Source organism: Osmia lignaria, chromosome 9 (genome assembly GCF_051020975.1).
Source record: "Osmia lignaria lignaria isolate PbOS001 chromosome 9, iyOsmLign1, whole genome shotgun sequence".
NCBI lineage: Eukaryota > Metazoa > Arthropoda > Insecta > Hymenoptera > Megachilidae > Osmia > Osmia lignaria.
In genome coordinates this window covers 6,399,805-6,424,834 of record NC_135040.1, presented here as the reverse complement: position 1 = coordinate 6,424,834, position 25,030 = coordinate 6,399,805, and the positions used below count along the sequence as shown (strand labels likewise).

The following is a 25,030-nucleotide window of genomic DNA, read 5'->3' as shown; positions in this document are numbered from 1 at the left end:
TCTGGCAGTGACTACAGATGTAGAAGACTGGACATGCCTTTGTTTCCAAGGGGTTCCAGACACCCCCGGATCGAATTAGGTCATACCCATCACTATTCCGAACAAGTGAGTTTCACGATTTGTTCGTTTTTAGGTCTTATATTTCGCTAGATCCGGTCGTACCCATCACTATCCCGAACAAGTGAGTTTCAAGATTTGTTCGTTTTTAGGTCTTATATTTCGCTATTTGATTTGGGGTCCCTGGCACCCCGGTGGCACGATTTCGGTATGCAGCGTCACTGGTACCTCGGGGTCTCAGATACCCCGGATGCCGTAGTGTCGGTAAGTAAAGAGTGTCGTCGGTGCTTTGGGGTCCTTGACACCCCGAATGCCGAATTGTCGGTATGCAAACAGTGTCACCAGTGCTTTGGGGTTCCTGACACCCCAGATGATATCATGTCGGTGTACAGAGATAGTCCTTGGTGCTATGGGGTCCCTGGCACCCCGGATGCTATATTATTGGTATACTAAGATAGGTACCAGCGCATCGGGGTCCTTAATACCCCAATATGATATCAGGTCAGTACGCATAGGGCGTCATTGGCGCATCGGGGTCCCTAACACCCCTGGATAATATCAGGTCCGTATGAAGAGGGCACATCCAGTATAATTTTTTTCCAGAGTTTATTTAATTTACTTCATTTATTTTTTTTTGCTTATTAAATAACCTCATCGAAGGGGAATAACATTTATGATTATATCCCTCTTCTGGGTCTCAACCGAGGACTCCACTTATTTTACTTTTTCTAGTTATTAATATAATTTTATCTCTCATTATAGGGCAAGGATATCTCAGTATCCCTTACATCCCTGCATTCCTTCCATCCCAGCATTCTTTACATTCCTGTAACCCTTAAATACACTTTTTTTTTTTTTTTTTTTTTTAACGTGGTGGAAATCTTCAGAAAGACACCTTCAGCCCTCCTGGGCAGGGGCCGGAGGTAGTGTGGGATTTTTACCCACTAAAACCACCACGGTGGCCTGCACTAGGGCGGTAGGGTCCCTTGACCCTCCACCATGTGCCAAACTCCGCCGACATCGGGGGCCACACCCGATGCTACACCGGGGCCCCAGACCCGCACCTCTACGGAATTCCTTTACATCCTTCGTTCCGTTACATCTCTGCATCCCTTACATCCCTACATTCTTTTCATCCCTACATTCCTTTCATGCCTACATTTCTTACATCTCTGCATCCCTTATAATAAATATATTTTAAAGACTACTTCGAGTAAAGGTAAGTAAAGGTAAGTAATGTCTTGTGAAAACTAATTTTAAATTTAAATTTTTGCAAAATTTAGTTCCTTTTTTTACCGCCAGAGGGCGCTGATTCGACGTAGCAAATTTAGTTCACATTTTTGCCGCTAGAGGGCCAAAATTCTGGCGTGCTTTAGTTCCTTTTTTCGCTGCCAGGGGGCGCTGATTCGACATCGAAGTTTTAGTTCGAATTTTTGCCGCTAGGGGCGCTATTTTTCGAGAATTTTGCGAAAATTTCGAAAAACAGCACTCCCTAGCAGCAAAAATTTGAACTAAAATTTCGATGTCGAGTCAGCGCCCTCTAGTGGCCAAAAAAGGAACTAAATTTGTATAAAATCGCAAGCCTTATAGCCGCAAAAATTTGAACTTAATTTCAGGGAAGTACTGGGATGTATGGAATGCAGGAATATAAGTGATACAAGAATGTAAAGCATATAGGCATGTAAGGGAAGTGGAGATGTAAGGGATGCAATGATATAAGGGATGAAGAGATGTAAGGAATGTAGAGATGTAAGGGATGAAGAGATGTAAGGAATGTCGGGATGTAAGGGATAAAGAGATGTAAGGAATGTAGGGATATAAGGGATGAAGCGATGTAAGGAATGCAGGGATGAATAGAATGTAGGGATGAAAAGAATGTAGGGATGAAAGGAATTTAGGGGTGAAAGGAATGTAGGGATGAAAAGAATGCGGAGATGTTAGGAATACTGAGATGTAAGGGTTGCTGGGATGTAAGGAATGCAGTGTTATAAGGGTGCAGAGATATAGTGGAATCAGAGATACAAAAGGTGCAGACGTTCATCCTCCTAAGGAGTTTATTTACTAAGCTAACAAGATAATTGCAGCAAATTAAATGAACGCAGAAAATAAAATAAGGGTATATGTATGCCTTTAGCTACCTACATAAAAGATCTTCAACACAATGACAGTTGCTCCAAAAAATTAAAAAAGCTTTTGCGCATAGAATATAAAACAAAAAAGTTAAACGCTTTCCGCTACGCTCTCTGTTGGCAAGAGTCCTGAGTATATGTTGCGCACGCGCACTACAATTATTTATTATAAAACAAACTTGTAAATAATTAAGAAATTATTCACTCACAAACAATGAAAATGATATATTTGTAAATCACAAACGATTGCCAATCAATTACAGTTATCAGTTATCGCAAAATCTGTTTATTATAAAAAATTACTAAAATGTTTCGGCTCACATCATGACTCAAATAAAATTGCTAATTACAAAGGAAGTAATTTGTCACAAACGTTAAAAATAGACTCACAATCAATCACAAACGATTTACAAACGAAATACACTAAGAACAATTAAAAATAATCATATTTTATTATTTCTTCCGGCTAGCTTCATGTACATAGGTGCAAACCTAATCTCATCTGGGGGTGTTTGGGATCCCCTGAATCATGACCCTTGAGAACAAAGGCATGTCCAATGTTTTGCATCTGTAGTCACTGATTCGTGTATATTCAGCAGATCCAGCAGTTACCAGCAGTACATACAGATATAAGCCAGTACTATCCAGGTTATATTGGGTTATATTAGTTTATGTCAAATGTGCATCCAGGTTATGTTTGACTAAAATCTATTCAAAAATGTACTACAAATAATAATTTAATACATAAATAAAATATTTAACATTGATCATTAAAAACTTTTCATGTTCAAGTGATTTCTAACATACCATTATTCCTACATGTTCAGTATTCAATATATATTATATATTACGATATTAATGATAAAATTCATATACAGTATGAAAAATATATCTAAATGGTTATTTAATTGCTTTAAAATATTTCAAATATGTTCTGTTAATTACTATTAGATTAGATAACCTATAATTTGAATAATTTGATACTTGAATAAACATATGGTAAATTTTAGGATCCCTCATATGAAATGTGTAACTGCGCATGCGTAAGAAATCCCTTTCATGAAAAGAATCCCTCAATTTGGGCAAGCACAGTAACAATATCATAGAACATGTGTGAAGAACGGTAAACGTAGTGAGTCAGCCTGTCATTAGTAGATAAAGAATGTTCGTTATTTTACAACGAGAATGCATCGGGTATAAGCGATTGGTTGCCTTTCACGAGGAAATCTGTTGGTAGGCGGATAGCCGTAAAGCGGGGGCTCTATTGATTTAAATTTGGTTTGCCGGTGCGCGTGTCAATAGTCAACACAGTGCCGTGAAGAGCGCGCGCTCAAGCATCTATATACGCTTTGCTGGCCGTGTTTTGTGCGAATCGAAAGGTTAGGCCCTTCGCGGTTCCACTTAATAGGATATGTCGAGTAATCCGAAAAATGGGGCTAATGAGAATGTGGAGAATTTAAACGGACCGATTTGTGTCCAGAGTGTTGTACCAAAAGAAAGGTCAGTTTTGTGCCGGCGAATTCTGGTTTCTGTCAGTTTCTATTGAATCTCTAATATGTCAGTAACAATATCGAGAAAAATATCCACAAGAGGAAGGAGCCTTTGTTAAATTATTTGTAGCCACGCCTTGAGGCAAGTGTTAGCTGACTCATCGGCAGATGTTACGAATCTAAAGCATCCCTTATGTTGCTCAAGCGTGAAAGAGAAAGAGAAATCGATCGATAACATTTTCTCGTCCGATGATGATGATTGTGCATACGAACGTTATTATATAATTACCCAATAAATAATCGCGAACATCGAAACGATCAACTTTTCTTATTATTTTTTCCTGTCAGTTAGTATTTCTTATACAAAATCGATTCGTTTACCGGGTACTTGTTGTCCAGAAAGCTATACGGATTTTACCGATTGGTTGTTGATCAGTCACGTGGCGCGAAAAATTGCGCGCCGAATGTATTGCAAATATATTGATGTACATACAACTCCACTTTTTCAACCGATATTGTTAATATTTCGAAGTGGCGATGCTGTGAGTCAAATAATCGTATGTTTCTTTTCAAATCTTTAAAGGCAAGATTTATTGAAGTGGAATGGCTGGGGATACAAGGATTCAGAATTTCGTATAAACGAAAAAAATATCATCGAATTTACTGGCGACAGGTAAGTCTAGTATGAATAACATCTGTTTGTAACTGATATCACAAATATAATATATTTGTTATTTAATAACTAATTTACATAAGGTTTGGAAAGAAATGTTCTTTTTTAATTTTGTCTTATAATTATTTTTTTATAAAACTGTATGATTCTTGTGATCGGTACAGTAAGAGAATTAAACTTTAAAAATTAAAGTTTAAAATGATATATTTCTATTTCGCCTCCCCCCTTCAAATGGGAGTTTGGAAGCTTGACAAATTTTTCATTCCTACAGGCCCCTCGGCGGCAATATAACGAGGGTCTACTAAGCGAACTCATTACCTCACGGGTTATAGAGTAATTAGAGAATTATTGAAAATGTCTAGTTTAAAAGATTTATTAATATATTAAAATTCATTGGTTGTATTTCGATGTTCAGTATTTAACAAAGTAGGTTTCCACAGCAAAAATGCCGATATCGGAAAGGTAGGAATTTTCAAAATTTTAATTTTGTCGATATTAATTATTCGTTTATAAAAAATTTGATGCGCGGGTCACCCGGCGACGACCATTCCGGCTGCTCTAGAGTCACAACGCATTCTGGCACAATGCCATGATGTGAAATTCGTGTAATGTTGAAGTAAATGCATTCACAATACATTCTAGCATTATGGAAATAACCAACAGAGACCACGGTGTAATGTGAAACAATTTTTTTTTTTAACTTGCAGGAAAGATATTAACGAATAATAAACTCTTTAGCTTAATTTTAAACTCTATGTAAAAATACAAACCTATTTATTTTTGGCAGTTCATATTATCTATCTTTTATAAACTTCGACTAATTTTGTTTTCAGTCAAAGGAGAAAGTGGAAGATAAGATTGTATCATTTTCGTAACTCATGATTGAAAATTTGTGCAAATCAAATCGCTCGCCTGGCAATATAACGAGAGTCCACTGTATTTAAAATTTTACTTCATCTAACGCTACTGATATCATTGCAGCAAAATGTTTATAGATACGATTTAATTTCACCTGTTAATTTAAGAAAATTTTCTATTTTTTCTCCTATATTTTCCATCGAATTTCCCTTAATAGATCATTTCGTCTATCTGTGTCTCGTTACGTTCACAGTGAATGTCTTGTTTGAAACTCGTTTCGTTGCTGTGTCGTAAGCCACATGCAAGAAATTCCATCTTCTTCATATTTGTTCTCTCAATGTTGAGAATTTGATTAAGCAGGCTCGTTTCTGTTCAAACAATGAAATGTAATGAATGTAAATGAATATCTAATGAGTGCATCTTATAAGTGCATCATCTGATATTTAATAAGATGAACAAGTTAACCTTGGAATAAATTCTTCGTGCTTTTCCTATGATCATGCAATCGTTATTTGAAATTTATTTACAGTCATGATTGTAAATATTGATTCGTGTTCATTTAATCTCGCTTTAAATTTTATTCTAAATTTTCAACAATAATTTAATCTTTGAAGATGTGACAATAATTATGTGATGTAATTTGCAATTTTTGTTTTATACCATCACGATTCATTTTATACCATCATTTTATTTTAAAATTCACGAGAAGTTATCGTGATAAGATATACTAATTAAACACATCTAATACTATAGGTTCTATAGTATAGAACTTAGATTTTAACTCGTTATTTCCAACTCTTCACACGTTACTGTATTATTTATGTAATACGATGAAAAGAAATTTTTTCTTTTATTATTATTATTCTTTATTGTTATAAAGTTATGTGAATTTTTAATAAAATTTTGTCTCTTCTCTTGTTTCTTCTTAAAAATTGAATCGTTCAATCCCAGTTTCTGCTAGATTTTAATATAAACAAATGATTTTGGTACATTTATTTTTATGTAATATTTTTTTATGAATTATAAGTAAAAAATTTTAGAAACAATATTTACGACACGATTCTGAAGCTCAATTATTTTTACTAATAAATTTAATAATAACAGAAGATGTTTGTAGGTATCCCATTGGAAATAAGGAACTTCCATATTTCACACAATGGGTCAAAGACATGTTTGGCGTAGACCTGAACAAAAAGCAACCATCTCAACCGATGCCAACGAACTTACCGGAACCAATTATTTCATTGGAATTATTGGAAGCGATTCAAGAGTTAAAAATCGAATATTCCACGAAAGGTATCGATCGATTAGTTAGAGCACACGGACACACGCTTCGCGATATTTATCTTCTGAGACATGGGTCGTTCAAGAGGGTACCGGACATCGTTGTATGGCCAAGTGAGTAATTCATAATTCTTTAAGAAAAAAATAATAATTATCTCGAGTAAAATATTTTTTCTACTTTAATGGCAATAGGAATTGTTACATTTAGTTTATTTAACCCCTTGCCTTATAACATCGAGTCGCAGTCGTGACGCAACTTACACTTCAAATGTGTGAAATTTGACTGGTATTTCTAGTGTTGGTTCGTCTAATTTGTTCAGTCAAGAATCCTTGGATGCCATGTATGCATGGCATTTCAATTTTCTTTACTTGTTTTAAAATTCATGCAATGACTGACGCAACTATTGAACAACAATCATAAGAAAAAGGGTTAATTAAAAGTATCGACATCTTTACCATAAAATAATTTGTCTTATAGCTCTAAAATGGTATAAAATAGAAAATAAATATCATTAGGAAAAATGAAATGGTGTCGAATGTAGCACCACTTGCTACACGTGTTTGATTAATTTTCAGGTCAAATATTGAGAGTATTTGTTTCTTAGTATCTCATTCACAGAAATCGAACATAATCTTTTACCTACATTACCTCATTTGTTACAGTCATTATTTTTATCATAACATTATCAGTACTTTATCGTGTTTCGTTTTCATTTTCATAGTCTTTCACATGAACTATTTACACAGTTTTACAATCGATGCCGATTAGGATAACGGTGGGGTGAGCGAGAGTACTTAAACCTTGACTTAGTTGCGTACTGTAATTTCCGGAATGCATTTCCACACTAATCCATAGCCACGAAGTAAGCGTAAATAAATTAAACGACTGCACATGCATTCAATTGAAAGTCGAATAAAATTTGCTTTTTACATTTCTAACTTGTATCATCTTAAACTATAGTTTAAATGAAAAAATAAAGTAGGATATTTAAAATCATCTTTTTGAATTAAATAAATGCAACTACTGATCTTAAGTTAATCTTTTAAAATGAAAAAAAATGGTATAAATAGCAAACAAGTTTCGTTAGAAAATATCAATTATTTTTTATCATATACTAATACCATATTTTATCACATGAGTAAGGTAAAACCAATTATCTGTTTCAAAGTACATCATATTTAGATACTTAGTGTTGCTAATGATTGTAAGTTACATTTAGGTACATACACTGCAAATGAAGTGATAATTGCAAAAAGAAATTTCGAAAATGGAAAATTTCAATGTAATTTCATTCTATTGTATATTCATAGAAATGGCATATAAGGTTGACAGTAAAGACATTTGCGCATGCAAAAAGCAATTAGTTATGTAAATAATTGCTAAATTACCTGTGTCAAGGATTCTTCGTTACTTATGTAAATAACTTCGTACACTCGCGATCAAATCAGGATCCCCCTAGTGAAAATGGCGATATAGGGGAAACACGAACCCTGAAGATCATAATTTTAACAGTATTAATATTGAAAGTGTTCTATTTAATTAATCTGGTTATATTAATTCGTTTCTAGAATGCCACGAGGACGTCGTTAAAATAATCAAATTATGCGCTCACTACGGATCAGTTTGTATCCCGTTCGGCGGTGGAACAAGCGTCAGTGGTGCAGCCTCTTGTCCAGAAAATGAACGAAGAACGATAATATTACTGGACACATCGCAGATGAACAGGATATTATGGTTAGACAGGGAGAATCTAATCATCTGCTGCGAGACTGGTATTATCGGTCAGGATCTCGAAAGGCAACTCCGACTGCAAGGTCTGACTTCCGGTCACGAACCTGATTCTTACGAATTTTCTAGGTACACGATATTCCATTAAAAGAGAAAAAATATTAACTATCCCCTTGATCCTAAAATGCAAATAGTTTTAGTACACCTCATACATATCCAAAAATTAATAATTTAAGCTCCCAACGTATAAACGTTTACGCGGGAAAAATTGAATTACTTAATTATATACTAAATCTTATAATATTTATTAAACAAAAATCCTATTAATTTGTTTCCAAATTATTTATCAAAATTAATAGATTAATTATTAATCTACTGTTAGTGACATAATTGTTTTTATTTCTTGAAAGAACAGTTTAGGTGGATGGGTTGCCACAAGGGCAAGTGGCATGAAGAAGAATCGATATGGAAACATTGAAGACTTAGTCGTACGAGTAAGAATGGTTACCGGTAGGATAGATGACCCGGAAATAACGTTGGAAAGGGGCACATTGGTTCCACGAGCTTCTTGTGGTCCTGATTTCGATCACGTGATACTTGGTAGCGAAGGTACACTGGGTGTCATCACAGAAGTTGTATTGAAGATTAGGCCAATACCAAAAATAGTCAAATACGGTAGCATAGTTTTCCCAAATTTTCAAACTGGCGTGTCAGCATTGCGACAGGTAAATTTGATTGAAATATTATAAACATAATTTCGACAAAATCATTTGTAAAATTGTTATGCTTATTTTAGTGACATTTTGCATGTTTACAGAATTACTGCAGATAAAAGACAACTTCCTTCGCTACTTAACCATTTAATATAATTTTTCAAATGTAAACATTTACTAAAAATTTAACTTTTATTTTTATTGAATTTGTAACTTAACAAACTTTGTAAAATTAAAAGCATAGCATTTAATGAATTAATATGGCTCACAATATTTATTAGACCTATATTTTTATATAACATTACACAGAATATTTTTCAATTTGATATTAGTGTAAAGTAAGAAAATCAGAACTGAATCTAACTACACAGTATGCCTGCTTTAAGTGCATGCACGCTATTATTTTTCTATCTACACTGTTCCCATGGTTTCTTTTAGATCTCGCGCGGTTGATAATGACGTAAATAGGATTCCCATACCCCTGTAAGTATGGTGATACGCCTTACACCAGAAAACGTTGTATTCGTGGTAGTAAGGAACTCGTTTGTTTCGTTCTTGACAAAATTATAAAAATACTATTGCCGCGTAAATGGAAACTCGCATAAAAGGGATCCCCCAGTTGCGTTACTGGATCAGTGTATTAAAAATGCAAAAAAAAATGTTCCATATGAAAGTTGTTTGAGTTAATTATTCAACTAAATAAAAAATTGCAATCTTATTTCAAATTATTATTTATAGAGATAGAAATAGTGTAATTTCTGTTTTAATGGAACTCCATGTTTTTAACGAAGTGTATAATGAATACATTTGAATAATTTATCAGTTACCTGTACGTATATTAGTAGAAAATCTCAAGTGCGATTAGAGTTATCGTCCTTTACTCAGCGTGTATTTAAAAATATGAAAAAAAAAAATGAAAATTTTAATCATTTTCAATTATTTTTCTCTATAAATAATAATTAAGAAAAAAAATGAATAAATTCTGTTAAGGTTCCCCCATCAAATTAAAAACCAATTTTTACATTTTCAATAATTGCAAAAATAATAGCGTTTATACACTTAAAGCAGATGCACTATAATTTGTATGGTTTCAAAGACCTACTAACATATAATTCTAAATTTCTACACCACCATTTTACCCCTACTTGGTATTGTAACATATATTATATCAAAAATATATTTATAAATCTGCTTAATTTAGCACTTACATATGATTTTATACGTATAACAAATTGTATATTGTTTCTTATTTTTTAATCCTGTAAACATGCCGAGTGTCATTAAAACATATAACGTTTCATATTACTGCGAATAGGTAGCCAAGGATCGATGCCAGCCCGCTAGTATACGTTTAATGGACAATGAACAGTTCCACTTTGGTCAGGCCTTGAAACCAGAACCTGGCTGGGGTGGTTTAATTGTACAAGGGTTGAAACAAGCCTACATCACAAGGATAAAACGTTTTAAATTCGATCAAATGTGCGTTGCTACGCTTCTTTTCGAAGGTGACACAGCTGCGGACGTGGCGGCGCAAGAAAAGAAAGTTTACAATATTGCCAAGCGGTACAATGGTGTTCCAGCGGGAGAATCAAACGGTGAACGAGGATACGTTTTAACGTTTGTTATAGCTTACATTCGAGACATGGGATTGAATTATTACGTTTTGGCCGAGTCTTTCGAGACCTCCGTCGCTTGGAACCGTACGGTTTTCCTGTGTAGGAATGTGAAATCACGTGTGGCTAGAGAGTGTTACGCGCGTGGTGTGGAACATTACTTCATATCTTGTCGTATCACGCAAACGTACGACTCTGGTTGTTGTGTTTACTTCTACCTGGCAATCAATTACAACAAACTATCGAATCCGGTTGAAGCATACGAAAGTATCGAACACATTGCGCGTCAAGAGATTCTCGCTAATGGTGGTTCGTTGTCTCATCACCATGGTGTAGGCAAACTCCGTTCCTGTTTCTATCCGAATGCTGTAGGAGAAGTAGGAGTGTCCCTTTACAGAGCAGCCAAAGCACACTTGGATCCGCATAACATATTTGCAGCTGGAAATTTGGATCCCAGGTGTGTATCAAAATTATAAACTCAACGCCCACTGAAAAAAATTGCATACTTGTTACACTGGAAAGAATTACACCTGTTGAAGAAAAATTTGTTAGTGAATAACAATAACGATTGATACTGTCATTTTATTAATACCTTGTGATGATATAAAAATAGTGGTAAAGGAAGAGACTAGTATAATATAAATAAATATGAACCATGGTGTCGTTTGGTACAAATACAGAATTGTAATTGTATCAGCATTTTTATAAGTTATTATAAATAAACAAGACTCGCTTACTTATAGTACATAATTAATATTATCCATAACTTATTTATCTGAGTGTTTTTTTTTCTTTTATAAGTAATTCGTATATCTTTTCTTCATTTCTAATTAAAAGAATGTTTGTTACTTTCAGTCCTTGAAATTAAGAGAATCAACCGTTTCCTTTATCAGCTCTGATTTCGATACCTTCGTCTAATAACGTAATCAGTTTTTACATATACATTAATTTCACTAAATTCTTATCCATCTGGTGATACTGATGTGCAAAACGATAAGCTCACTGGTTATCAGACTTTAGAGTGGAAAGAAATGAGTCGAAGTCGTATTCGTCGTCGTATTGTTGTTGTTCCCACAATTCAGGAAGAATTTCTAGAACGGAACGACTCACGCCTGGGACATTGCTAATTTTAGACACGGCATCCTCTTGCGTGTCTGATCTTTTTCCTTTATTATTTTCCAACGAAAACAAATCTAACAACTGTAAAGAAGTAAAGGAATTAATTTGAAATAAGTTAATACAATTCTTAATTATTACATATCATTATCCAAAATTCAAAATACAAATTTTTAAGTTTCACAATATAAAATTTAAAAATTGCCAAGTTTCAAAATTAAAATCGTAAGATTTCGAACTTAAAAATTCCATAACCTTAATTTTTAATTTTAGAATACAAAATACAAATGGCGGAGCTTTTTCCCTCCGGAATGCCATTTTCCCAAGGGAAGCCTTCCATGCTCGGCACTGTACAATACTTTAAATATTTTACCTGATCAGTTGCCATCGTTTCCAAAGATGCGTTTTCAGTAGAAATTACAGTATTTGCAGTAAGAAGCTTGAATTTCTGAAGTCCCATAATTTTCTCTTCCACCGTTGATCTTGTGATTAACCTATATACGTTAACCACTTTCTTCTGTCCAATACGATGCGCTCGATCCATCGCCTGAAGATCTTTCATGGGATTCCAATCGTGTTCCACAAATATAACAGTATCTGCACCGGTCAGATTCAATCCAAGACCACCGACTTGGGTCGTTAACAAGAGCACATCTATCGATGGATCAGCGTTAAAACGTGCCACCACGGAATGCCTTTGCGTTGCAGGTATACTTCCATCAAGCCGTAGGTAGGTAACTGTTGGTAAATGTGTACGCAGCAGATCTTTCTCTACGATATCCAACATTGCTTTCAATTGACAAAAGATCAATGCTCGGTGTTGGCTCACTAATTGTTGCTGTTGCGGTGGCTGATTATCTTGAGTAGCGCCAGTAGCCACTGAATTACACCGGCTTTGTTGCTGTTGCGGTTGCCCGATACCACAGTCTAACAACAATTGCTTCAATGCAGGTAATTTAGCTCCATGATCTATATCAGCCAAAGTACTCTTCTGCTGCTTCAATGTATTGCATATCTACGAAATAAACATAATTAAATAGATGTTACAAATATAGGAAACAAATGTATCATTGATACTAACGTTTTGATACAGCGGATGTCGTGGATTCAGTACTAATTTTGGATGATTACAGACGTTACGTAGATAACGCAATGCTTCGAACACGTGGCCACCGTGAGGATCACTCGCGGATGAAGTACACGACGTAGAAGATAAGAGAGTAGCAGAATGTCGAGTACGAAAATCTTCGTAGAGTGTTCGTTGTAACGGTGACAAATCGCAATAGTAGTCTTGCGTGATTTTAGGCGGTAGATCTTGAAGGACATCCTCTTTATTTCGCCTGAGTAAAAATGGCAAAACCTGACCGGCATAAATAATAACATATTAGATTTGTAAAAATTTGTTAATAATTTAAATAGTAATTGTGTTTTTTCACTGATTACCTGTCTATGAAGCGCTTCCATGGCCAGAGCCCCTCCTTCTTGTTCTTTTGGCCCAGCTTTCGGTTCTCTACAAGCTAGGATAGGACGCGAGTACTTGGCCGCAAATTGTTTTTCGGTGCCCAAAAAGCCAGGCATTAAAAAATCGAACAGAGACCACAATTCAAGTACGTCGTTCTGCACCGGTGTTCCTGAGAGTATAAGTCTATGATTGGCGTGTAATCGTTTCGTCGCTTTTGCGCTTTTCGTTTTCCCATTTTTTATAACGTGACCTTCATCGAGCACGCAATAATTCCATTGACGAGTCTCGAAATATTCAATATCCTTACGTACTATGTCGTAACTTGCCACAACGAGTCTGTGATAAGTAACTTTTGGACGTAATTTTTCACGTTCGGGTGGCGTGCCGGCGTATTGTAATACCGAAAGATCTTTGGTTTTGAAAAATTTGTCCGCTTCGTACACCCAATGACCAGTCAGAGTCGGTGGGCACACTACCAAACTTGGTGGAGCATGCGGATTGCGATGGTGATCTAATGCTAATATACATAAGGTTTGTAAGGTTTTTCCAAGACCCATATCGTCACACAGAACACCGTGGAGTCGATAACGGTTCAAAAAATTTAACCAGTTTAAGCCTTGACGCTGATAAGAACGCAATTCCGCAGCTACAGGAATTGGTAATTCAGTATCTGGAATACTGCGTGGGTTTAGGAGCTGTTCTAAAAACCTCCGTTCTTGTGCCTTCTTCTCTCTGGAATATAATTGATATTTTTAATAAATTAAAATCTATTATTTGAGTCATTGGCATAATTAGATTGTTCCGAAAAATGTAGACTGGCCCCCTCACCAAAGTCCTAAAGTCCTAAAATCCTCTAGTAAAATTTCATCTCAATAGAAATAAATATTTTGACTGAAATATTAAACATCTGACACTATTAGTAAATCTAGGACCTTTCTTATACAAAATCCTAGTTACGCCAATGATTACACTTAATCAAATCTTTCAAACTTACACCAGATCCGGTAAATTAGCAATTGCACCAGGATCAAGAGGTAAAAGTTGGACAAGCGTTGCAAATGTTGCGCTGCAAGCTAATCTTACAGCCTGATTCTGATCACTCATACGTCCAAGTAAAGGTACCATGAACAATACAGCATAGGGGACAATATTAACACCTAAATTTTCTACAAGACACGTTAATGCTTCAGCTGCACCTTGTCTTATAGAATCTACTTCACTTGGCGCAGTGACAGTCATCGAGTACACTTTTTCTCCACCGGTAGCTTCTAATAACGGTATTACGCTACGTGTAATATGTACTACTACCTGTGACAAATAATTTTTTCATATCATTTATACATTACAAAATCAATAACTATTAAGTTGATGAAAAGAAATGATTAATAAATACTCACCTTTTCTGTGTCTAATGTAGCTAATACAGCGATACATCGTGAAGCCATATGTCTAACAGCTTTATACGGATGGGCCAACAATTTACACAAACAAGAAAGACATTCTAGGGCAGGAGGTAGTAAAGCTTTGTCGAGGCTCGGAGCCATAATTTCTAGAACTTGTAAAGCAAAAATTAGCTGATTTACTTCTTCTTGACTATTTTTACCGCCGGTGATTTTATCTTCTTCCCGTAATATATTTGGTAATATTAGTTCCCAAAGATGTGGCAAACGTGTAGGTAATTGTACACCAAAGAGAGTAGCTACGAACAAAGATATAAAAAATGTACATGATGTAATTGTATCGTGTATAATTTTGTCATATGACGCAAACCTATAGCGGTAAGTGCAAAAGTGGCACCACGACGACGTGTTCTCGCAGCTTTGGCTTCAGGCTCTTCGCAAGCAAGTAATTCCTCTAATGGAATTTCAGTCGTCGGTGGCCGACCAGGTCCTCTTCCTCCGCCGAGTCCACTGTTCGCTCCTCGATTATAAGCTACTCTTTCAGCATGTTTTTGTCTGTTGCTTAAAGTAAGAATTCCATCAAATAGATCTGAGTCCGTATTACAATTCACACGAGGTGTAAATTCAATATCCGAGCATAGGAATGTACATAAATTGGTCGATATCTATGATTCAAAGGGTACATCAAATTATTCGAAAAAAAAAAACAATAACTGACTGTAATATAAATTATATCATCTTCCATGCATACCTTTGCGTTAGGCGAAGGTTTTCTATTTACACAAAGATCAACTAGGTATGACAAATGCTTTGCAGCTAACTTTTGTAGTTCTTCGTTTTCTTCCCGCTTTATAGCCTCCATTAGTGGTTTCACTAATGGATTAAGAGGTTGCGGGGTCGGGGGTAGGCAATGTAACATGGTAGCAGCACCAGCTAATGCTGCCATCGACATAACATTGTAAGAAAGTTGTTGCGCCGCTGTGTCAGCAGCGCCTACTTCTAACGCTTTTCGTCTTTCTTCTAAACTTTCAATCAATTTCGGCTTTAGTTTAACCGTACTGGTATTGCCGCTAATGTTTCCAGCCGGCCCTCCGGAACCCGTGGCATTACTTATGGCACAAAGCTCTGAAATTGGTTTCCCAGCAAGGCTGGCAATTTGATCAAGCGTCATTACACCTGACGCATCTGTTTCAATAGGAACAGGTAATTTATAATGCTTGAGAGTAGCAATGTAATCACGGCTGTCGTGCAAGAGACGAGTAAAAGATGCAGCTATTTCGTCATAATATACGCATTCATTTAAACACCCCAATAGTCTGTCCCTATTAAATAAATACATGATTATTATACTATACTAAAGAAACAGATAGATAAAGAAAGGATTCATCTACGTACCTTAGAATGTCTGGTATCGCAGGTGGTTTCATATCGTTTATGGTCGCCCAATGAGACATCGTTAAGCCTGCAACGGTCCGTTGCAGTGCTGATCGCGAGTTAAGATGTGCCAGTAATACTTTAGCGTAACAAATTGCAGGACTAGGTATATCCGGTGTGTAAGTAACACCTGGAGCTGGTTGTACTACGTAATGCGATAACAATCCTAACATTCGTGAAGCTCTACAACGAGCCTGTACCACGTTTGATTTCCTTATACTTTGAGCTACGGTTTCGATACCGCCTATATAAACTTTCAATTCGGACACTGACTTTACGTTTCCGGTTACAGTATTGTTACCACCGTTGTTACTAGTGTCTGATTGTCCGTCGCAAATATCGATAATTTGATTATTTTTTATCCCCTTGTTAAGAGTACTTATTGTCATTAATAAGTTCGGATTAAATGGCACGTGTTCGGGTTGCATAGCGAGGCAGAGCCACGTGCTAACGAGAGGACAAGCCGCGTGCAATAGTAGTTCGAGATCGCTCTGTACGACTAGATTATCCCAAACACGTTCAGCTACGTCTTGTATGGCAGTTACATGTTCAATCAGTACGCGCTGAAAAACGTGCCGAAGAGCTTCCTGTAACACCAATCCGCCACCGTCGCCCCATCGTTCCCTTTTATTTTCGTTATGAGCACCGTCTTCTCCGGTCAATGTTTGTAACGTTTGCAGTGTAGCTTTTCGCACGCTCGAACTAGAATGACTAAGGAATGGCCATAATCGTGGTAAAACCTGTAATTATTCATATTTCAAGTTAAACTGAACGTTAAACGTTATTGTAAATTAGATATCAATTGTTACCTGGGATAATGGCTGAGGTGTAATACAAGTGCGTGCTGTAGGTAATGAAAGTATAGCAGCGAGCAATCCCATGAAACTGTTACATGCTGCTGCTAGATCATCTTGTTCGCGTAGAAGCTCCCAAAGACGAATTACGATAGCCTCTAATTCGGATGGTTTCAATAAACGTGGAAGAGCGGATGCCACGGGTATAAGCGCACTAGCTGCAGCAGCACCTACATCATCGACAGGATCGGAAAGACCTTGCATGATGGCTGGAAATACTCTTGGTAGAATATCATCCAATAGATCATCTCGTACAGCAAGTAAATATTTCAGTGCAAGTAATGCACCGTGCCTTGCTTCCCATTCGTCGTGTTCTAAAAGCTTCAGCATAACCGACAGTATTCCTATGATACCCTTATTTTCATTTTTATCGTCCTTTTGATTTGGCACTAGTAACAAAAGTGAACCTAGTGCCTGAGCACATGTTTCCCGTACGGGTGCAACGACTTGATCAGAAACAAAATCTCCAAATCTATCTAATCCCAAGACGCATAATAATCGTAAAGCAGCATCGATAATCCATTGATGATGATTTTCTTCCATCTGATCCGCTGTCTGATCCCTTGATTTACCAGCGCCTACGAAAAATTTTAATCGACATTGAAATTTATAATTATTTTATTATTAATAATTGCGTTTAAAGTGTTTGATCACCTTTTCCATGAAGTTTTACAAGTTCTCGTAAAGCAGTTGCAGCTCCATGACGTATTTCCCATTTTTGACTAAATAAATCTTGACAAAGGTTTTCGGCAAATGACTCTAATGGCCAGTCTATTACAGAATCTGGCCAGCAACCAGTACTATCTGGTACACTATTGGTTGATTCATTCTGTGCACTGCAAGTAACACCGATTTCTGATGAGATCACTTCCTCTAATTTTATTTTCTTATTGAATGGTTCTCCTGTATTAATAGGAGATTGAGCATTTGAATTGTTATGATGATCTTCGTTGCTACGATGATCATCTGGTTCTCGTGAACGTTGTTTCGAAACTGACTGTCGTGCCTATTACATATATGTTGCATATTAAGAGTTATGAAAATACTTGAATTTTAAATCAGTATAATAGAAATATTCAGATAAAAAAAAAACGTAACGCGTTACCTTACGTCTGGCTCTATTCATTTCACGTCTACTAAGTCCGCCTGGTTGTTTTAGCGTTTCATTTACAGATACTTTATTCTGTGCATTCGAGGTAGGTGGTAATACTACTGGGGTCAGATCTTCAGCGGTAAATAACTCTGATGTATCAACTCCCATTAATCGTGGATGTAGACCCAGTTTAGCAGCGATAAGTTTTTCTTCTTGATTAGAAAGTGACATTTGCTCTCCATCGGTAGCGATTAAATCGTATTCACTACCTTCTGATCCAGTAAGATGCGAACTGCGAGCTAAGACTTTTTCCATATTAAAATCTTCCAAATTTAATTTATTACTGGGTCTCTTCGCTTCCCCATCACCTATTAATTTATATAATTTATAGATTAGCAGTTAGACATTATAATTTGCAGTATTAGGGAACAGAAGAAATATAACAATTACTTGTACATGTTTCTTTTTTAATTGATTGCGGATCCCAAGCAGGAACTTGGGCAAGTATAGCCTGCACAGCTTGTGCAGCTGAAACTCTGGTATCCCATTGTGGGGATTTTAAGAGAGTCGAGACTCTTGCTAACAAATGATGTAGATCATGAGGATGTAATCTTTGTGCTTCTCCTAATTGTTGTGCCGCAGCCCTTTTAGTGACCGCATTTGTTCCAGTTTCCAATAATATGAATAGTCTGTCCAACCTGTGATAATTTGTACATTACATTATATGTAATTATACTCTCAGGTTAATAGGAATTTCAGTTTTCATAATGTATAAAGTTGTACATGTAAAATTTAATAATAAAAGGATTCATATAAAATGGGATCATTTCACAAACAAACATTTGGTATTTAAATAAGTATAAATAGTATATTAAGGTAAGAATTATATATATTATTTTATACAATATATTTTCAATAAAATAATTATTAATGCTTTACCTTGATGTCATATTTGCAAATAATGTTTAACGGTAAACACCAGTAAATTCCTAAAATAAAAAAATATATATGTATTTCTCTATACACATATAAGGGATTAATGATTATTGATAAACAAAATTATGCTTGTAAGAACATTTGTATAAAATAAGTAAAAACATGAGAATGAAACTGTCAAAATATCTCAAAGTCTTGATAAATTGACTGAGAATGTACTTTCATCACATTCTTACATATTGTGTATAAAAGTTGGAAAGGAAGTGCACCAATTGTACCAAATAAAATGGAGTACAAGAAACATTAAAATAAATTGTTTGTTATTTATTATTTGATTAGCAGAAGGAAAAACAATTTCAGTGGTAAAAGTTAATTTTCAAATCCGAAGATGAAAGTTTGTTGTAATAAGATTGATGAGGTGGAAATAATACATGACATCTGCGGGGACGCATTTTTTAATCGGTACTTAAGTTCAAGCATCCAGATAATGTAAAATTTAGGCACTATGATAGAAACTATAATTAAAAAACTGGACAGATATAATATTACTAAAAAATGAAGATATTATTATAAGAAAACACAATATGGATACATAAATAAATAATGATTGACGAACTTAGGCATACCCGATTTCAATATATTACTTATTTAACTGCTTCACTTCAGCTAACCCTCATAGCCGTTTCCCACTGTATTGATTCTTCGAAAATCACATTACGATGTATATTTTGAAAAAGTCGACAGATAGACAGACTATTTGTCAAATATTTCGGAGAGCAACGCATGTTACAAGCATCAAATTTATACTGACAGCCATATTGCAGGGGAACCTGAGTTTTGTCCCCCAATTTTGCTCTTATTGGCGGGTTATACGATTCTTATAAATCGATTGACCAATCAACGCTTTCTTCGTGCATTGGTCGCATCAAGTTGCACATATTTCGTACATAGGACGGATTTATGCCGCGTACACATATTTATTAGATGCATTCATTATTTCGGAATTAATTTAAAATTTATCATGTAAATACGTAAACGTGGATTTATTATTTACTATACTACTTGTTTATCATTTTATAACTATTCCATATTTTAATAATTTGTGTATATAATTGAATTTTGATAATTCCCATGATCTTATTGCGTATCATTTTAAAAATTCTATATTTAGAATGCACCCGATGAAATAACTATTTTATCAGTCTATTTTATTTCAGTCGATATTATATTTTTCAATATAGAGGTAATATATAATTGTTTTTATTATACACAATAATGATATGAAAAACAACTGCCCATAAACAAATCTCTTTGTTTAATAATTATAAAAAATTGCATTTTTTTGTATATTAAGTATTTATTTTACTAATGTTTATTCAGCAAAGTGTAATGAACTAATACAACAATATAGTGGTGTTCTATTTTGACTGAATATATATTCAATAACAACAAAATCTTAATGATACTTGTAGCTCCTGTGGCCCCCTGAAAATTAAAATGCACAATATTATAACACAATCACTTTGGCTAAAGGTTAATCTTAGAATTATTAACTTACTAAGACGTAAATAGTTCAGTAAATAAAACAGTGTGGAGCCTGCAATGAAAAATTGGAAAATTGGCGCCGGTGAACTTTTCCTAGGTAGCACCCATGTCATTTGCCAACGCCACAAAGCTGTAATGTTAAGAGTAATTTTAATCATGTTATAATACTTATTACAATGATATAATGAAAGTAATAACTTAATTAGAGGTTCAACATTTCAACATTGAACATCTGCAATGACATTAATAGAAGGAAGGTTATATCTAGTTGTTATATAATTTTTAAGCCATAATATGATCACTGATATAATACACAGGGTGTCATGTAAAACAGGTCATCTAATCATTTTCTATAATTATAACAAAAAAATGTTATACACAATGTATAATTTCAACCTTTTACAATAAAACAGTTTTTTACAAGAAATCAAGTGCATAAACCAGGAATCTTAATGGAAGAATATTTCACATTTGATGTAAAATGTTGAAAACTAAAATCGTTTTACGAGGTGGTATTTATATTAGATTTTTCTATTTTCCGGTTTATCCTTTGAAACCATTTAAATTACGTATGAAAAGTTACAGCTAAAAAAGATAATTAAGTGTCTTGTTTTGTGTAATACACCCAATATACCTCGGGAGAATAGTCCTGCCACTCCTTGGGGTGTCAGGTTACGGCGACCAATCCATGCTGGTATTTCTTTAATTTTTAGTTCGCCAAATGGTGTATCGGCTACAAACATATACATATAACTTATTATAATTATCTTATATAGGAAGTACGAAAATCACAGTACAACTTACCTGGCCCATAGTATCGGGAAGGATTGTATGGTCCATGTTTTGCTGGATCGTATCCCACGGGATAATCCCCAATTCTAACCCATTTTGTTATAGGATTTACGACTGACGGATCTGTCGGTGGTGTTGCCATTACGGAATAAATAAGAAATATGTTACTTTAAACGTTCTCAGAAGTGGTGAACGATACCTTGAACTCGTCGTGGAAAAATAATACCTAGATAGCTACCCACAATTACGAAACTATCTGATCCCCCACTCGCAATCTTTTTAAATCTATAGTTACGGGAGAATCTGTATGTATGTATGTATCACCAGAGTCCATAACTGCGAAAAGACCAGTTTTCGTTCTTCGCGCATCTCTAGTGCGCATCTTCGCCCTGATTGGCGATACTCCCAAACGAAGTGGAAAGCGATTAGCAGAGAGCTCGCTGCGTTCCCCCACCATCTTCCAACCTGCGCGTCGCCCTTATGGACTCTGGTGAACTGCGATATACATACATACATACCTATCAAAAGACGAGTTTCCGCTCGTTCTGCGAATATTGGCTCTGATTGGTTCTAATTCAGCCTGTAATTTAAAGTAATGCGCAAGCGCTCAAACGACGTTCATGACGCTAAGCATGTGCTTATGTTCATGTTATAAACTCATGTTTCAATTTATAAAAAAACATTAACCTCGAATTTGAAGTTAATGTGAATAACATCATAAAATCGCATTTATTTTAAACAATTTCTTTATCAAATATGGCCGAAACTGATAATCCTCCAATTGTAGTAAGCAGTAAATATATTAACCGCATGCGTCAATTTTTTACTTAACCTACATTTTTATCATTAAATGTATTATTTTAATTTCATATAATGTTTATTAAAGTCTAATTTAAATAACTAATCTTTTCATTATTTTTTATAAAAATTACCCTCATAAGATTGTATTGTTTCGTATTAAGTATTAATAAAAATATTATTTTTCATTTATAGGGCACTTTAAGCATTTCAAAAAACGTAGGTATTGCTGGCAGTTGGATAAATAGTAATAAAATCAGTATATATGGTAGTAAAAGATTAAATAAGGAATGTCATGAGAAATATGATCCAACAGTACATATTTTAAGGCCAGAAGTTATTTTATTTTCACCACAATTACGTAAATTGGTAAATGAAAGTAATGGTGTCTTTTTATCTATTCAAAAAATTGAATTAGGTTCTGGAGATGTTAGGCCAGAACTTTTGAAACATAGTAAACAATATAGATCTATTTTACGAGCTTGTATAGAAAGCTTACAAGATATATGTGGGAAATCATTATCAGATAAAAAGGAATCATTAGAAAATTTTCTTACAATTTTTTATCAAATTGAATGTGTATGGCACCTAACTGAAATTCTATATATAGATGTAGTTCCAGGTAAGTTGCTTTTATCATAATTCGATATTAAAAATCAAAACAATAATGTTATTAATATAAAATATAAATATTTGACATTTAGGGGATATAGTATTACCACAATTGCTAGAATGGATCAGATTCCATTTTCCAGCTAGAGAACTAATAGCTCTTAAAATATTAGCTCAGAAAACAATTGGTGCTGATTTAGAACATCCAAATTATTGGGAAACAGTAATAGGCTGTGCATTACATGGAAAAATTGATTTAGTACGAGCTTTACTAGCATTACACAGTAAAGCAGATCATCCAGCCTTTGTAATGGCAGAAAATATTCTTAAGACAATGCCTCTGTATAATGTCTATGGTGGTTACTCTATAAATGAATTTATGATGCGTTGGAAACATTGGCAACTTGATCTATCTTCAAATATAAATAATAAAGCCTTTGTATCTGACACTAATCTAGAAATGATAATGAAGGTATTAGTAGCGCCACTGTTTGTCTAAACATAAATACTTAAAAACCATTTAAATTATTAAAAACCATTTAATATAGTTAATTGTAGGAGAACAAGATGTACTGTGGCAGTTTTCATCATACACAGATGCATGGTATGAATTATTAGCAGCAAAATTATTTTATACATCTCCGTGTTGCAAACAACCCGAACTGTCGCTTCATGCAAACAATATTTCCAAAAGATGGCAAGCTAACAAACCTTCTGATAATGCTATACATGCTTTAATAGAAAGTAATTTACATCAAGTTATCAAAGAAATCCAACATATGGGTGATAATGGCTGGTTTGCTGCTCATTTAGTAAATTTATTATATACTTGTGGAAAATTGAAAATATTGGACAAAGACCAAATTGAGTAAATAATTTAATTATTTATCTCATATAAAACTTATATAGAAATTAAAAAATGAAATTTTTACTTTTCTATTAGAGTTACTAGTCAGCTTCACGAATCTCTTATATTAGAATATGGCAACACCTTAATGGGGCACCATTCTTTATGGCAATGTGGTGCAAGTTATTTGATACATTGTCCTAGCCAAGGTTTAGCTAGACTAGAAATACTGTTACAGTCTTTACCAATGGGATCAGAAGCAAGAGTAAACAAAATAATAGATATAGCACGCGATAACAAAATGGACCATATAGGTGTATATTCATTTTTGCTTGCAAACTATACAAATTTTATATCAGTTTTAACGCCCCCTCTTTTAGTTACAAGTATGTGTAAAATCCAAGGGATAAAATCTATACAACAAGGAAGACTGGGAAATGCTCTTGCATGGGCATTGAAAGCTCAAGATAGTAGCTTTACTACTTATATTGCAGATCAATTTCTGAAACATTATGCAGAAAGCGGAAAACTAGAATGTCGTGATTTATTGGAAAATTTAGGGTTTTGTATGATGGCCAGTGACAGACTCACATTTTTAGGTAAATCATGTACTTTTCAAAACATTAAAAGTATAATTGGATTTTTGCTAAAGCATTAGTTTTGAATATATTTTTGAATTAGGAAAATACTGTGAATTTCATCAGATGTATGGAATTGGAGAATTTAAAGAAGCAGCAAGTTTATTAGTATCCCTTTTAGTTTCGAATTTAACACCAAAATAGTAAGTGAAATATAGATAATTCATTATGTTCAGAAAAAAGAGAAAGTTTTTCTATAAAATGCTTTTGTTCCAGTTTCTGGTCAATACTGTTATCAGATGCCATTCCACTACTAGAAGCCAAAGATGTTATTCTGTCTTCCAGCGATTGTTTCGAATTGTTACGTTGCGCGGAAGCGCACGGAGATGATCCAAAATTTCAAAATGAAATCGAAATTTTTCGATTAGCCGTTGCAAGAAACTTGGCCCGAGCATTAAGCCTTGAAGGCTGCCAAGTGGAACATTAGAAAGTTTATTAACATTTATTATGTAAAAGTTCTCTACCTTTTTAATTAAAAGATTCCATACATTATCATTAACCTACTTCATTAAATCATAGTAAATCTCAAGTATTTTATGAGCATTAATTTTGATACAAAACACCGAATAAAATCATTAGGATAAAATGTGTAAATAAAGAAGTATTTTTATACAAATGGTCGTTTATATGTATTACAATTATTTATAATTTAAAAAGACTGTATGTCAATTTGTATAATAAAAAGAATATAACAATTTATACGAGTTTCTTTTATTATAGTCTTCTGTGACTATTAGTTTAGTATTAATAGTTGTTGCTATTACTTTAGATATAATAGAATATTGAATATCTCTAACATAATGAATATTTAGTTATGTATAAAAATTTGTCGGTTTTCACACATTCGATATGTGGACCAAGGTCTATTCTCATTTATTACGACTAATATGTGTAACAAAGAAAGACTGAAACAAATACATCGTATTTTAAACGTACTTTTGTACGAACAGTATCAGT

The 25,030-nt window shown here is 34.5% G+C and overlaps 4 protein-coding genes across 6 annotated transcripts; 2 read left to right on the top strand and 2 right to left on the bottom strand.

Annotated features, from left to right (window-relative positions):
* Positions 1–2,694: 2,694 nt before the first annotated feature.
* Positions 2,695–11,385, top strand: Agps (alkyldihydroxyacetonephosphate synthase). 2 transcript variants are annotated; one of them, XM_034319526.2, is made up of 6 exons: positions 2,695–2,906; positions 4,260–4,349; positions 6,325–6,605; positions 8,061–8,349; positions 8,636–8,945; positions 10,249–11,385. In XM_034319526.2, coding segments are annotated over exons 1-6 (1,746 nt in total). In that variant the 5' UTR covers positions 2,695–2,904; the 3' UTR covers positions 11,023–11,385. The 2 variants fall into 2 exon arrangements, with proteins under 2 accessions (XP_034175417.1, XP_034175325.2); XM_034319434.2 differs by lacking the exon at positions 2,695–2,906 and adding an exon at positions 3,374–3,686.
* A 141-nt stretch (positions 11,386–11,526) lies between these two features.
* On the bottom strand, positions 11,527–19,664 carry Hel89B (histone acetyltransferase 1). 2 transcript variants are annotated; one of them, XM_034319233.2, is made up of 15 exons: positions 19,468–19,664; positions 18,845–18,894; positions 18,356–18,603; positions 17,918–18,273; positions 17,467–17,818; positions 16,768–17,390; positions 15,920–16,698; positions 15,276–15,846; positions 14,895–15,189; positions 14,522–14,823; positions 14,119–14,432; positions 13,106–13,856; positions 12,744–13,022; positions 12,036–12,677; positions 11,527–11,746 (listed from the first exon to the last, which is right to left on the bottom strand). In XM_034319233.2, the coding sequence occupies exons 2-15, from the start codon at positions 18,853–18,855 to the stop codon at positions 11,546–11,548; spliced, it is 5,724 nt and encodes a 1,907-aa protein (XP_034175124.2). In that variant the 5' UTR covers positions 18,856–18,894; positions 19,468–19,664; the 3' UTR covers positions 11,527–11,545. The 2 variants fall into 2 exon arrangements, with proteins under 2 accessions (XP_034175124.2, XP_034175206.2); XM_034319315.2 differs by having other exon boundaries at positions 19,486–19,664.
* Positions 19,665–20,139: 475 nt separating this feature from the next.
* On the bottom strand, positions 20,140–21,436 carry ATPsynF (ATP synthase, subunit F). The gene is made up of 4 exons (XM_034314953.2): positions 21,191–21,436; positions 21,021–21,119; positions 20,400–20,516; positions 20,140–20,326 (listed from the first exon to the last, which is right to left on the bottom strand). Exons 1-4 carry the CDS (start codon positions 21,318–21,320, stop codon positions 20,298–20,300), a joined length of 375 nt encoding a protein of 124 aa, XP_034170844.1. The 5' UTR covers positions 21,321–21,436; the 3' UTR covers positions 20,140–20,297.
* A 268-nt stretch (positions 21,437–21,704) lies between these two features.
* Positions 21,705–24,687, top strand: Nup75 (nuclear pore complex protein Nup75). Its single transcript, XM_034314943.2, has 8 exons — positions 21,705–21,964; positions 22,172–22,598; positions 22,681–23,060; positions 23,137–23,456; positions 23,532–23,749; positions 23,816–24,034; positions 24,117–24,216; positions 24,290–24,687. The coding sequence occupies exons 1-8, from the start codon at positions 21,935–21,937 to the stop codon at positions 24,498–24,500; spliced, it is 1,905 nt and encodes a 634-aa protein (XP_034170834.2). The 5' UTR covers positions 21,705–21,934; the 3' UTR covers positions 24,501–24,687.
* The last annotated feature ends 343 nt before the right edge of the window (positions 24,688–25,030 follow it).